This window comes from Haliaeetus albicilla, chromosome 24 (assembly GCF_947461875.1).
Source record: "Haliaeetus albicilla chromosome 24, bHalAlb1.1, whole genome shotgun sequence".
NCBI lineage: Eukaryota > Metazoa > Chordata > Aves > Accipitriformes > Accipitridae > Haliaeetus > Haliaeetus albicilla.
This window is the reverse complement of record NC_091506.1, coordinates 23,157,902-23,171,784: the sequence shown is the minus strand read 5'-3', so window position 1 is coordinate 23,171,784 and position 13,883 is coordinate 23,157,902. Positions and strand designations below refer to the sequence as shown.

General features: G+C 38.3%; 1 protein-coding gene across 17 annotated transcripts in view; it reads left to right on the top strand.

The window, feature by feature from the left end:
* The window catches only part of IQSEC1 (IQ motif and Sec7 domain ArfGEF 1), a 357,476-nt gene that overhangs the window by 310,900 nt on the left and 32,693 nt on the right, over positions 1–13,883 (top strand). For all 17 annotated transcript variants that reach the window (XM_069769828.1, XM_069769830.1, XM_069769831.1 and 14 more), the window contains one exon: positions 13,605–13,766. In XM_069769828.1, coding sequence (XP_069625929.1) covers positions 13,605–13,766 — 162 coding nt within the window. The remainder of the gene's footprint in view (positions 1–13,604; positions 13,767–13,883) is intronic.

Sequence of the window (13,883 nt, the reverse complement as noted above, 5' to 3'; positions counted from 1 at the left end):
TTCCTTGGTGAAGGCTGCTATTTCAGATGCAGAACAGCAAAGGAGGATTGCCCAACCTGGCTAGACGTGGGCCAGGAAGGGGGTCTGCAGGTCAGATGGACTTTCTACAAATCAGTCCTGTCCTCGCAGTTTCTCTCTCATGACATGGCAAAAATGCAACTGCCCAGCATCTCATATGAGCAAGGGTCTCCCTATGCATTCAGTTCCATGTTGCAAACTGCTTGTGCTTTCCTGTTGTGTGACCAGATGTACACCCATGATGTGATGGGATACATTTTTTTAGTCTACTCTCCAGTGTTCAAGTAAATGCAGCAGAATCATTTGGATGTCTTTTGGCCACGTGATCTTCCATGATACATTTATAGTCATAAAATGAGGGAGTAGTCCAAGTCTTGGCAGTGAGCTCCTGAGAGGATGCGTGCACCACCCATGCGGAAGAACTGTGTGCAGAACTGAAAGAAGTGCCTTTGAAGTTACCTATTACAAGAAGTCAAGTTTTTTTCCTAATGTCTGCATCTACCAGAGGAAATTTTAGGGATGTCTTTTACAAGAAGCTCATGTTAATTTCATTGCATCTTTGAAATCTTCCTTGCAAATTAAGATCCCAAACCTTAATTAACAAATAATCATGTAATTTCTTTCTGGTACATGAAGCTTGGCTGAAATGCAAAGAATTTAGAACCTTAAAGAAGTGCATGTATTGTAGTAGAGTAAATGCTTCTGCTTTGTTCACTAGGAGTGTTGAAAGAATGAAGTTTCTAAAAGCATGGAAAGTCGCTATTCTCACAGTTGAAATTTCAACAGATGCTTTATAATTTTTCTTGCTTTCCTATTACAATAATAATTTTCAGAAGCCAAAGTGCAGTTTTCTTACCAGAGGCCCTTGATTAGAATAGCCGGTTATGGGTGGAGTAAAAGTTGAGCACAACTGGTGGTCTAGTTCACTTAATCACTATTATATGCAAAACATTAGTAGCACAAAGGTCATTGGAGAATGGAGAACACAGGACTGTGGAGAAAAAACTATAGGTAATTGAATACCATTTTTCTAGGAATTTTATCACTTGTTCATAGAATTTGTTTCAAACTGCAACTTGGCACTCAAGTTGGAACCTTAGTGTTGGTTAAAGTATACTTTTTTAAGGATGTTTTGTGGTATCCACTGTACTAGAACATAAACTATGGCCCAAATGGAGTGATTTCTGCCAAAGAAATTGCAACTAAGTAACAGCTTCTGTACATTCTCCTATTTTTGAATGGCAGTAGTGATTTCACCCTGTCAATAGGCTGTCAGATTGTGTGTTACCATTCATTGCCTTCCTAAAGGAAGGATTGCAGGTGCATGCCCAGAGTGCAAGGGCTCCCAGGGAAGCTTGGTGAGGCCAGCTGTGTTGAATTAGGCGTTTTCTTCAGTGTAGTTTGAAAGGGATGTAGTCTGGGAGAAATTATACCAGAAACCATTCCTCCCTTATAGGCAGAAGGAAAACACTACCTAGAAAGGTTTATTTTGCAGGCTACAAACCCTGCCAATGCAAATCCAGCCTTTGAGACTGGTTTGCTTATAAGCAAGGCTTCAAGAGGCCTTTTGACTGCTACTTAAAAAAAAAAAAAAAGAAGAAGAGAAAAAAAGTAAAAAGGGCTGTGATTTTTATTCTCCTGTTTGTTTTGACTGCAGGCTGGAAATACCAGGTTTACCAGTTATTGCAGCCCAATCTGGTAGGATTTTCAGGTTCCATTCTGCTGCCAGTGCACTGATGGTTCTAACAGATTAAATAGGACTGAATGGTTTAACCTCAGCAGTTTGAGGAAACATGTCCTGCCCTTGGGTCAACTTTGCAGTTGGTAGTAGCAGACTGTAATTCTGTGCGGAGTGGTGCATGTGTAGGAAGAAGTATATTGCCCTTCTCTTGTGCTACCATGATGGTGGCAGTAATTCTGGCTCCTTGCCAGGTATTTGTGGCTACCAGGTATGTTTGTTGATAACAGTTACTGTCTTCTCAAACTGCAGTGACACGCCCAATTGGGCCATGTCGAATAGAGTACAGTGTAGTGATTATTCACTATTCTTTTAGGCAGGAGGTACAAACGCTTTCTGTATTAATGAAGTGTATTCAATAGAATTTGGACAACTTTAGAGTGGTTTGAAAATTCGATGCAACTGTGCCGTATTATAAAATATGAGAGCAAATTTGCATTGCTCAGACTCATTTGTTAATCTAGCAGAGACTAAAATCGTATTTAGTATCTCCTTTGGGATATCAGATATTGGAAGACACTGTTAAATGTCCCCTCATCTGGCAGTGTTCCTATGGCATTGTGATTTCTTGCCACCGGAACCAGTCTTGCTGGTGCTGATGCCAATTTCTGACATTGCTCATGAAGAGAGGCTGTGAAGTACAGCTTGTGGGCCATTTCCACCATAGTGCTCTGCTTTTTATGCTGTGGCATAATTTTGTTGAGGGCTGTTCTTGTGTAGTGTTTTGTTGAAGGCTTTGCGGCCTAATCTTATGCATATATCTTGGAGGTAAATGAGCATAACGCTACTTTACATTGCTAGAACAGAGGCTAGGCTAGGCTATAAATATTTTTACAATAAGTTTTCCCAGATGCCTTTCTCCCCCCAGCCCCCTTTTTTTCCCTCTTTTGCTTTCTGGAAAGGGTAGGGACAGATGGAAAACTGTTCCCCATGTGTCCTCAGTCTATTACAGTGTACTGTTTTGAAGAGTTTTCTGTATCTTCCTTTATAACGGGCTATTATCAAGGTTCCCACTATTCCAAAGGATTTATTGACAGAGCTAAAAAGGCATGAGTATCTGTTTGCATTATGCAATGATGTATCATCTTTTGACCTGTAAGCCCAGAAAGCCCCACTGGCTTCATTTATTGCATGATGGAGATGATTTTATTCAAAATTTAAAAATCACTATTGATATGAATTGGATACTACTTCCAGGAGCAGACTTTTAAACATGTCTAGGTTCCTTGCAATGTTAATTTAAGTATTTCTTTATCTTACTAAGCAGATATGAGAGGAATTTGCTGAGTCCGGGGAGGATTATACCAAATACAAAATTGCAAATTACAATTTCTAGAGAAATTCTTGTTGGAAATCTGAGGCACACAATAATAATATTTGTGAAAAGGCACACTTTTTCATTTTGCCTGAAAGCAGCTTTAACTATTGAACAGAGGTATACGGTTTCCATCATTTACATGTAGGTAGAGATTGAAGGTAATTTGGATTCCTAAGTACTGTTACATTCAGAAAGTACTGCAAATTTTTTCTCTATTTGAAATGCTTAAAAGTTGCCAATTGTTATTAATTTTTTTAAAGTTTTGCAACTAGCCATTAGTTTAAATATTGTAATAAGTGTACTAATCTGATGTTCCTCCATTTACACCAATCGCATGCCTAATGAATTTCCCTTAAGATGCCAAATGTACTTTCTGAATTGCTTTTAGTCAGGTCTCATGGCATCCATTCAGCATTCTAATATCTGCTCTGAAAACATGTATTTTTAGACTGTCGCCCTTAGAATTTTAAGTTAAAAGCTTATTGGAAACATTTCTAATGATTTTAGACTTTGTAAGTGCAGATCGAATAGGAGGGAGAAGGTGTAAATTAAACTGAGTTGGTTCTCTTTACCTTTGAACTAATTCTTTTGTTTTGTCAGCTGATCTCTAATACCTTTGCAAATTGTGTATCTTCTGTGATTTTTTTTTTTTAATTTTTTTTTTTTAATGATTCAATAGCAAGAGAAAAGGGGAGACAAGAGACCTGTTCAGGATTTCACAACAGAGCCATTTGCCATCCTCGTGTATATGCTGAGAGGGACTTTATTGTTGTTACAACATCTGGACTGCAGATTACTCAGCCACAGACAGTTCCAACAAAAATTAAAATCAAAGCACTCCATGTAGCTTGTCCTCTAACATGCCGAGGAGTTAGTAAGAAGAGAAGAATGTTCTTAGTATGACTCTCATTATTTCTAAAAACATTTAGCCCTAAGTGAGAACACCCAAAGAAAAAAAAGCTCTATGTGCTTTGCTTTGTTCTGTTCGTGTTTTATCTTTTCTCCCTGAGGACCCATTTTCCCTCCTTTTTTTCCAAAATGGGTGCATTGATTAGCATGCATTATGTCCTGCCCATAAAAAACAGGTGAAATGTATAACTGTGGATTCAACCAATAGTATATTTAAGCGCCGGTTTCAAATATGGGCACAAGGATTCCCTTTATTGCCATTAAAAGGGAGTATAAACTTTACCAAATGTTGAAGCAAATCTAGCTTTTGAAAGGCTGCACTGTGACCAGCAGTAACTGTGTGTGAGTATCCCTGGAACCATGAAAGAGCCATTACCTCATCCTCTGCCGCCAGCTCCGCCTGCCCTTAAACATTCTGGGCACAGTCTCCCTCCCGCTGCTACCCACTGCTACGTGCCAGGAATCAGTAACTGGTTTGCTCTAACAATGCCTGGGTGCATGCTCAGGATACAGTTGGTTATTAGAAAATGACCCTATGAATGGAGGAATTTGACTGGGTGAGCAGCTCCCAGATGAGCATCTGATATGACTTGGGATGCCAGAATTCTAATTACTTCCCACCACCACGACCACCCCCTAAATCTCAAGTGACCAAATTTTGAGGGTGAAAAATGTGACCAGCTGCCCTTACAGGCATACAGAGGACAGTTTGAATAGGGAGTTGGGAAGGCTGCATAGGAACCCTTGGAAGAAGAGTTAAGGAAAAGAGAAGGGGGGCACCGACTCTTTCCTCTTAACAATTCACATCAGTCTACTGAATTGGGGTTTGGTGGATCTGTAAATGAAAAATCTGGAGATCTTTAAACAGCATTTTTGCATTGCCAAACTAAAAGGTATCCCCTTTAAAGTAAATGATTGTCAGTGTTTCCCATTTGCAGTTGGCAGAGTTGCAGAAATTGAAGCTGAAGTGCTTCTGTTATGTGTAACTGGGGTGAGGGTGAGGAAAGAGAATTTAGGGCAGGGACACTAGAAAATGTTAAGACAGGGACTGTTCCTCAATTTCAAGGACACAGTCATCTTACTGTCTCATTCCTGACTACAGTTGCATAAACATGAAAGCAATACTCAGCCCTGGCAAATAGTTCTGAGAGCGCCAGCAGGTTTTTCATGTGTCTTGTCTCAAAGTGGAGTATATTTTGCTCTGCTGGCAGCTACAAACTCTTTTCCCTACTTGTTGAGAAGTGCAGAGATGCAATGGGGTTAGAGGATGTGAGAAAATCCTCATGGAGTGTTTTGGTCCATTTAGTTAACTAAAATCCTTCCTCGCAAAAGAAGGAAATAAGGGGGGGGGGGGGGGGGGGAGGGAAGCAGGCTGTCCACTGCCAAGAGAGGGAATAATGAGGAGCTACAAAATCTGCTATAGCATGATGACTCAGGATTGTTTTTACTAGCAAGGACATGTCCAGCTACTGCATTGCAACTACGTGGGGTGTGCCTTATGATTCTCTTCACTGTGCTAGCTGCTCTGTTCCTCAAGGCTGATGCTTCTCATACAGAAAAATCCTATTTCTGAAATAGCTTTAAACTCTCTTTTTCCTCCTTTATTCGAATAACCCAGACTTTCTGCTTGAACCCTTTAGCTGCCTCTTATACACTTTTTACGGTTTTGTAATCAGCTCTGATTCAGGCGATAGTTTTCAGACAAGCCTAAACATTCAGTAGTAGTAATGTTTAATGTGTAATTTCCTAGCACTTTACTGGGAAATGGTGACATAAAGAAGCTGATTGATAGGACAGAAAGTAATGGTGGAACTGTTTAGGTCAGTTACCCAATTTTATGAAAATAGATGTCTACAGAGTTTCCTCTCTTTATTTTGCTCCCCCACCAAATAGAACTGGGCACTGAGATCACTTCCTAGTGAATTCTTTTGTTAGTGACATGAGTGTAAATTAACTTTCACTAAATGGAGGTTACTCCAGGTAATTTGGTATAATTGCAAGTAAGCTGTGACCTTCACTTCTGTAGTGGTAGTTTTTTTGGTTTGGTCTTGAATGAACCTGAGGAGTTTAACATATTATAGTGTAGTGAGGAGAAGTCATCCTCACTGTGGGGGAAACTGCAGGGTTCCTGCCAAAATAATATGAATAACTATCTCCCCATTTTCATGAGATGCAGAGAAGCTGTGAGAAATGTGCTGTTTCCTGGCTTATTTTCCTGACCCAGGAACTCTTTCTTGTAATTACCAGAAGATGCAATTTGCACCTAGCTCTTCTTTTTCTTCATTAAGTGGTTGTGTAACATGACAATGACACAGTTCAGGCTTCCCAGTCAGTTTCTCTGATTTTCTTCCTTTCAGTCCCCTTCTTGTATTGCTACATAGTTGAGTGAACTCTGACAACTAGTTTTGGTAGTATTTTAAGGATGTTGGGGTTTTGCTTCTTTCCCAGAAAGTTTAAAATAGACATAGCCATTCTATTAGCTTCATTGCAGCAGGTTATTCAGCAAATGTGAAGGAAGAAGTACAACCACAGAAACAAAATTTAACTGTCTGCCAGACTAAGGAGAATGTTCAACTAGCTTGTTACTGCCAACTTGGCTATTTAAAAATATTTAACTTCTTAAATGATTCTAAGAAAAGTCTTGGATTCTTGCTATTTAAAAAGGCATCCCTGGATTTTAACGTTAAACTAATGTTTAGTTTTGTGACAACTGTAAATATTTTCAAAATGGGATCTCTAGTATCTAAGGCAAGGAAGATTTATTTTTTTTTTAACAGAGGGCTGGCATCATAATTGCATTAAATTCTCCACCCGCAACATGAAAAGATTTCTTTGGCAGCAGCACATTTGTGAACTGTTTCTGTTTGCAGTGTTGACAGCCTCTAAGAAATGTTTGTAGTTCTGGTTTGCTTGTTTTCTAGATTCTCTTAGTGTAGTGCGCATGTGTGTGCCTAAACATAGGCAAGAAACCAAAAAGCATAGATGTGCCTTCAGAAATACTGAAGTTCTTTCTAGATGTTTCACCAAGCTTCTCATTTTCATTCAGGCTAGCTTTATTCTCCTTGTCTCAGACAGCTGTAAAGACAGTGTATTTGTGGTTATTTACATTGTGTGAATAAATCCCTAGTCTACCTTAAAAGATACTTTTGGCATTGCTGGATATTGGAAATCTAGACTTGGGCAGGCTGCTTTCTGTGCTCATTTGTTTATTAATGCTTCCATTTTACAGCTCTGTTATTGTCTGAGCGTCTAAAAGGAAATACAAAGATTTAATGTGGGTTTGGGTGCTTGTAAGCTTGACATGTTTAGCAAGTCAGAAATAGGGAAGGCTTTATACACCTTTGTACTGTGGGTTTGCTGAATGTTTCTGAAGTATTGCTTGCTATTCTCTTCTGTTGGCCAGCGTGGACATAGGCACTTTATCTACGCTGTGGCTTGGTTATGATTGTGCAGTTATGGGGGGGAGCTTGACTGGATTAAAAAAAAAAACAACCAAAAACCACACGCAAAACAAAACAAAAAACCCCAAACCACAAAACAAACCACCACAAAAAAAAACCCAAAACAAAAACCAACCGAAAAAAACCCCCAAAACACAAACCACTAAAAAAACCCCACAAACACAAAACAACAAACCCCCCTTTTCTCCTCATTCAGTTTGTCAGAAAGTCCTAAACCAGCAATAGGAATGAGAGAAGAGACTGATGCCAGTGCTGGCACTGCCACTGAAGTGCTCACCTAACTACAGCACTTAGGTTTAATGTGTTTGTTTTGCAGTAAGACTGGCTGTACCAGTAAGTCTGGTAGATAACAGTAAATGCTAAATTTGTGCTGATCTCTTTCTTACCATTTAGAATCTGACTAAAAGCTTTTACTCTACCAAATTCACTTTTCAAATTCACTGCTGTGTTTTTGCAAAAATAGTATTTCCTACAATTTGAAAGATAACATTTTGAATATCCAGGTAATGGAAAGCCATATTTCCCAAGTACCACTGACCTTTGGAATCTGGTGTTACTTTATGTCCAACAACAGCATAAGGTGGTGTATTTCTAACCATGTTTCCTTTTGTGGCTTAAACAGCAATCTGTGTGTCTGTCCCTGCTCCTACACCACCTGCTAGATTGTGTGACCGCAGTTGTTGACATCTTTGCCATGAACTGACTTGGGAAGTCAGTCAGCAGATGCTGTTATCCTTCCCCTCTTCAAAGGAGGAGCTGTTTCTGACCGTGGCTTTCCTGCTTTCTCAAACTCTGGCAGGTCTTGAGCACCTCTGAAAACAGAATTCAAGCAGAGGAAATTCAAAGCAGGGACTGGAATTATGTGATTTTGACAGTCCATATTTAGTAATTTGTGGAGCTTTAGGCCTGTTTTTTATCATTGGCAGTTCAGATTTTCTACAACAGCTAGTTGGTGATTATCTTTGCAGGTTGATGATATTCTCACATAGTGTAAATGATTGTAATAACGAGTATCCTGAAGTTGTCTGTCAGTGGTTCCTCTGACCAGGTGAAAGTTAAGTGAGACAAATAATGACACGTTCAGAATTACATATGTCTGGATCACTGCTGTCCTTACTAATTTGCTCATGACAATAAAATATTAGGAATGCAGTGTTTTTGTAAAGATACTGTGCTGTTTATATACATGTAGGTTTTAGTCTAATGAAAAAAATACTGGTTTTTTTGTTTTGTTTTGTTTTTTCTTCTTTCTATATATTCCTGACTTGGATAAGGGACACTCCTCTCAGGAACATACCAATTTTGGTATTATTACCCTATTTATTGTTCTTCTTTTCTCTTCTACCCCATACTCCAAAGGAGAGCTCGTTCTTAGGAAAGCTTCGTACATCACTTACATAAGCAAAACTCATAAACATACTGACCTTTTCCAGATTCACCCTGCATAGCTGTTAAAGGAAAAAAAACCCAATTCCTCCTCAGCCTCACAAGCTATAAACCCCCAACAAACCACTGCTCTAATGAGATCTACACAAATGTCAGCAAGTTATATGAACTTCCACTGAATTTACACTTTCAGTACTATATGTAGGACTTGCTGAGTAAATAAGCCATCTCCTTCTAGTTAGTATTATGCCAAGGAAGGAAAGGCATAATACTGACTAGAGGAAACAGCAGTGATGTGCAGGGATTTACTATTGCCTTGGTTTTTGAGGGAGTGGCTTTGGGAGTGGGTTGGGGTTTGGGGTTTTTGCTTTTTGTTTTTTTAACTGTTATCTGTGGGTGATTTTGCTCTCTTCATTCCTGCAATTTGCTTCCTCTTAAAGATGTCATTTTCAAAAAATTGCTGCAGGATCCAAGCCATCTTCAGAAACACACAAGGACAACATTTTTACTGGATATGACCAGTACTCTCTAAGAAGCATGCTTATTAAAATATACTGGTTTGATCTGTTATTTTGAAGTTTGCATTACTTTTTCCATCGATGTTTTTCCCCTAAAAGTTGCTTTAAACCATCCTAAAGGTCTTGTAATTAATCAGTTTCTGGCAAATCCCTTAGCTCTTTATGCAACATCTGAGAATCTTAAGTAAATATGGTTTTGCACATCTTTTTGTGTTAGTTGATTGGTTTTTTCTTCCTTTCAGTAGATTCCTTTTGATTTGTTTTGGTTGGGGTTTTTTTTTTGTTTTGGTTGGGGTTTTGGGTTTTTTTTTGAGATAGAAGATATTTTTAAGCTTTAATTTGGAAGCAATCCTGTAAATATGAATAGTTCTCTATATGTGTGTATCATCAGCTATGTAAGGTGCCAACTTCAGAGGATGTATTTTGATATTAGTTAATGTATTCCAATCTGAAAATAAATGCTCTGCTCTTGCAGCTTCCACGATTGCTATTTATAGACTTCTCATCTTCCCTGTTATTCGTAGGTGTAATTAACAAGCCATCACTGGGAATTTTCCTAATCACAAAAGACTCTTAGTTGTAAGTACAAAACGGTCTACGCTCAATTCTGAGTAGGCACAAATGAGGATAACTTATGTTAGATGTCCTATCTCGTGTTAAATCCATGACCTTTTCATGTCCCATGCCCTTCTGCATCTAGTCATGTACTTTAGGAAAATTAGGGTTTGGTGAAAAAGAAAGTTTGTCCAGTTTAAAACAGCTGGTTTTGCCAACAGTAGAATCCCTGTTTGCTTGTGTTCTCTTTTAAAACCTGCCCTCCCAGAAACCCTGTCAGCTACCTGGTATTTTTTGCCTTTCATTTTTCTCTTAACCTATTGTTAGCTTCACTTTGTAAGTAAAATTTCATTGGAGGTACAGCACTTCAGAATGCGCTTACAAAGTCAGTTTTCTGTTAAGTACTTTTCCCGTTGAATAAGATAATGTCACACCTGGTGTGGGGGTGGGAGGGAGCCTACAACAGCAATAAAACCCCCTGAACCTCCCTAGTTTGCAAAGTTATTTAAAAAAAGAGAGCAATTGTTCTTCCAGTAAGCTGTTTGATAAAATTTAGTACATATTAAATTCAATTTCTTGGTCAAGAGTGCTGAATTAATTCAAGTTTTCAGATCATCAAAACCAGAAACATGAAGAAATTTTGTCAGCAAGCTAGACTTCCAGAACAGAAGCCAAAATTAGCATTTATGACTTGAATGGGAAGCTAGGGAGATACCCACTGGATAAGAACATTTTTCTTCCTCTGATATTTAATACCCACATTTAGCCACAGAAACTTACTTTATTTAGAACTTTATTTGTGCACATTCCCATACAAACCCTAACCTTCAGAGTTCTTCTGTGAGCCAAATAGTGTTGATTTTGTTAAGAGGAAAACTGAAAACATTGTAGGCTGCCTTGGTCAACGAGTGATATCCTAACAACTACAGAGTGGTACCACCTGCCTCTGGCTACTTGTCCTTTATGCCATCCTTTAGAATATACTCTATTGTAGACTGTCATTACTTAGGGTGAGATACCAAAAGACCACCTGAAGCTATAGGTTCTGTCATTAAGAACAATTGTCCGGCTAATGCTTCCTCTAAGAAATCCTTTATCCCTGTTGTAGTGATGACTATCAGAACCTTCAAAGAAAAATCAAAGTAACATTACGGAAAGTTACAGTTCTCATCTCGACACCTGTTAAAAATTCTCTAGAGAAGCCCTTTAATTCTTGAGTTCTTTATTTTTAGCAGTAGCTCGTACCAGCTTAGTCTGGGTGCCTGGCTGTTGGCTGGGGTCAACCCGCAAGTAGCTCTTCAGCTGAGGTCAGTCATACTCTCTAGGTTTACAGTTGTTTTTCAGGAACAACAAAGTTCACAGTTTTTAGAGGACAGATTTCAAAATAATATGACACAATTTTCTTGATCTCTAGTTGGCAAATTCAGTTGGGTAGGGCCATGAATTAGAAAGAAATAAAGTTTCTTCACTGTGAAAAAGAGTCTTATAGGTTTGTTACTCTGAAGTTTATGCTACTGCTACCACAGTTTGATTTATCAAATAGGGAAAGGGTAGTCTTTATTCTTACAGTTCAGAGTTTTCAGGTACTATTTTCATGTTATTACAGCTCAGAGTTTACATTGCTTCCATGTTACAACTTTTGTAACAAATTGGACTACTTTCAAATAATCCTAGACTGTAAAACATCCTGATGCTTCACTTCAGCATGAAGACAGTGTCGATGGGAAAAGAGCTTTTGGCTTCCAGTGTACCGTTAAGTGGATTTTTAAGTCTGTTTTGGAGACTTACCTAGCCTGCTTTGAAATGTATTTGAAGAAAGTGATTTCATATTGCTTGAACCAAAAGCAGAGCTTCTTACATGAAAAAGCAGACCCTGACTTGTATAAAATCATACAGCTACATAGGAACTGATGCAAAATAAATCATGTGTCATCACAAAGATGATTTTAAATGTTCAAGCTTATGGGGATGGTAAGAATTCAAGTTGTGGTTTAGCACAATAAGTAACGATTCAGTATTTTCTATATCTCGAGTAAAGGTGATCTTTGGATTGAGTTGTGCTTTTTGATAGTGTTCTTTGTTTTCTGTTTTGACAATTGCTGGAAAGGAAGTCTCCTGGGTTTATATCACTCTGAATTTTATGGACAAATGTAGCTCACTAACAAGGGGGATGGAGTAAAAAACTATTCCTGTTCTTGTTAGATGCTGTGAATTTAAATTTAGAAAGATTAAGAATTCTGAAATACAACTCAAAAGCATATGAATGTAGCAGTTACGTTACTTACAAGAAAATGGGTACTTTTTGAATATGAAAGAGATTGATTTTACAAGATTGTACTTAGAAGATGACTCTACGTGTAATTTTATTTCGGATGAAGAGAGCCACAAGCCTGATGCAAGAAACTGAGATTTGAGAACTCCCTTTTGATTAAATTACATATATTCCTCTGATGTATCTAACTCTTAATAGGGTATTAAGTGTATAACAGTATAATATAAAAGAGTAGGAGAACTGAATGGTGATGTATTCAGTAATGTTATTTGCAATTAAAAAAACTGAGAAACGGTTATGGTTGTATGATCAACCTCGTATAAAAATAGTACGGTCACCTTGTCCTTTGAAATTGATTTTGCTTGCCTTAAAGGAAATATCTTTCTGGTCATCCAGCATGCTGCAAATCATTCAGTCTTACAGGTGGACATTGTATTATAATTCCTTACAAAATAAAGATGATGATGGAATTACTGGTTCTGTAAAGATATCCCTTTAATATCTTTAAAAGAAATTACGGTTGTTGTGTCATACTGCTAGAAGACGCAGTGCACAATATGTGCTGTAAGGGGAATTTTACATCACTTTAAAATATGAGCAGCATTTGGCTTCATAAGCAGTAGATTTTATTGCCAGAAACCAGTTCCATACCCAGCCCTCCTCCCCAGCACACGCTTCTTAATATGTTAAAATGAGTAGCTTCAGCTTGCTTTGTTTTGAGATCTGAAAATGGTTACAGCTAAATCTGGAGGTGATGTATAAAGAGATGTAAAATACTGCAGAAATTATTAAGGTGCTTGTCTGAGGGAGGGAAATCTGGGGCAATGGGTGTGTTAAAGGACAAGGGAAAAAAAAGTCTAAATTAGATGGGAGCCCCACTATTTTTAATTGCTTCTTTTTGCATGACTGGCTTTATTTTTTTGCTCTATTTTTTGTATTCTCAGCTTGCAAGTTATACCTCTTCAGATGTTTTTGTTCAATGAGTTCAGCTTTTGACAGCAAGGGGGTGGGAGGTCAGGGGTTTTCTTTGTTTCTTGTTTTTCTTCAGCAGCTTTTTAGTTCGGTTTCTGGAAGGTACATCTCTCCCAGCAACAGGAGTACTTAGTAGCTGATGTTGGTCTTGTCTTTTGCATTGACAAGTGTTTTGACTTTCATGCCTGAAGCTGTTTGCATATAAAGCTTCTCTTTAGAAGGGTTATGGAGCAGAGAAATGTGTAACAACATGCAAAGATGTGTTTCAAAGCTAGTAAGCTATTAACAGTGAACAGTATGTTCTACAGGATGGTTACATTTATCCTGGAACTATACTAGCCCATACTAGTAGTATGTTAGTCAAAAGTGATTGGCAAAATTGTTGTAAAATTTTAATCAGATGCCCTCAGGTCCAGTGGAAGAAAATTAATAGTTTTGCATTCTCATTTCTCCTCAGAAAACCTGAAAAAGGAGTCCAGTACCTAATTGAGCGAGGTTTTGTGCCAGACACTCCAGTTGGTGTTGCCCACTTTCTCCTGCAAAGGAAAGGTCTCAGCAGACAGATGATCGGAGAATTTCTGGGAAATCGACAAAAACAGTTCAACCGGGATGTATTAGAGTGAGTATTGTGTGGGGGGAGGAGGTAAGCATATTTTAATGTTCAAGTAAGACGTTTCATCAAGCTAGAGGTAGTAATGGTCTCTGAATGTTTTTTTGGATCTTGTTCTGAAGGAGG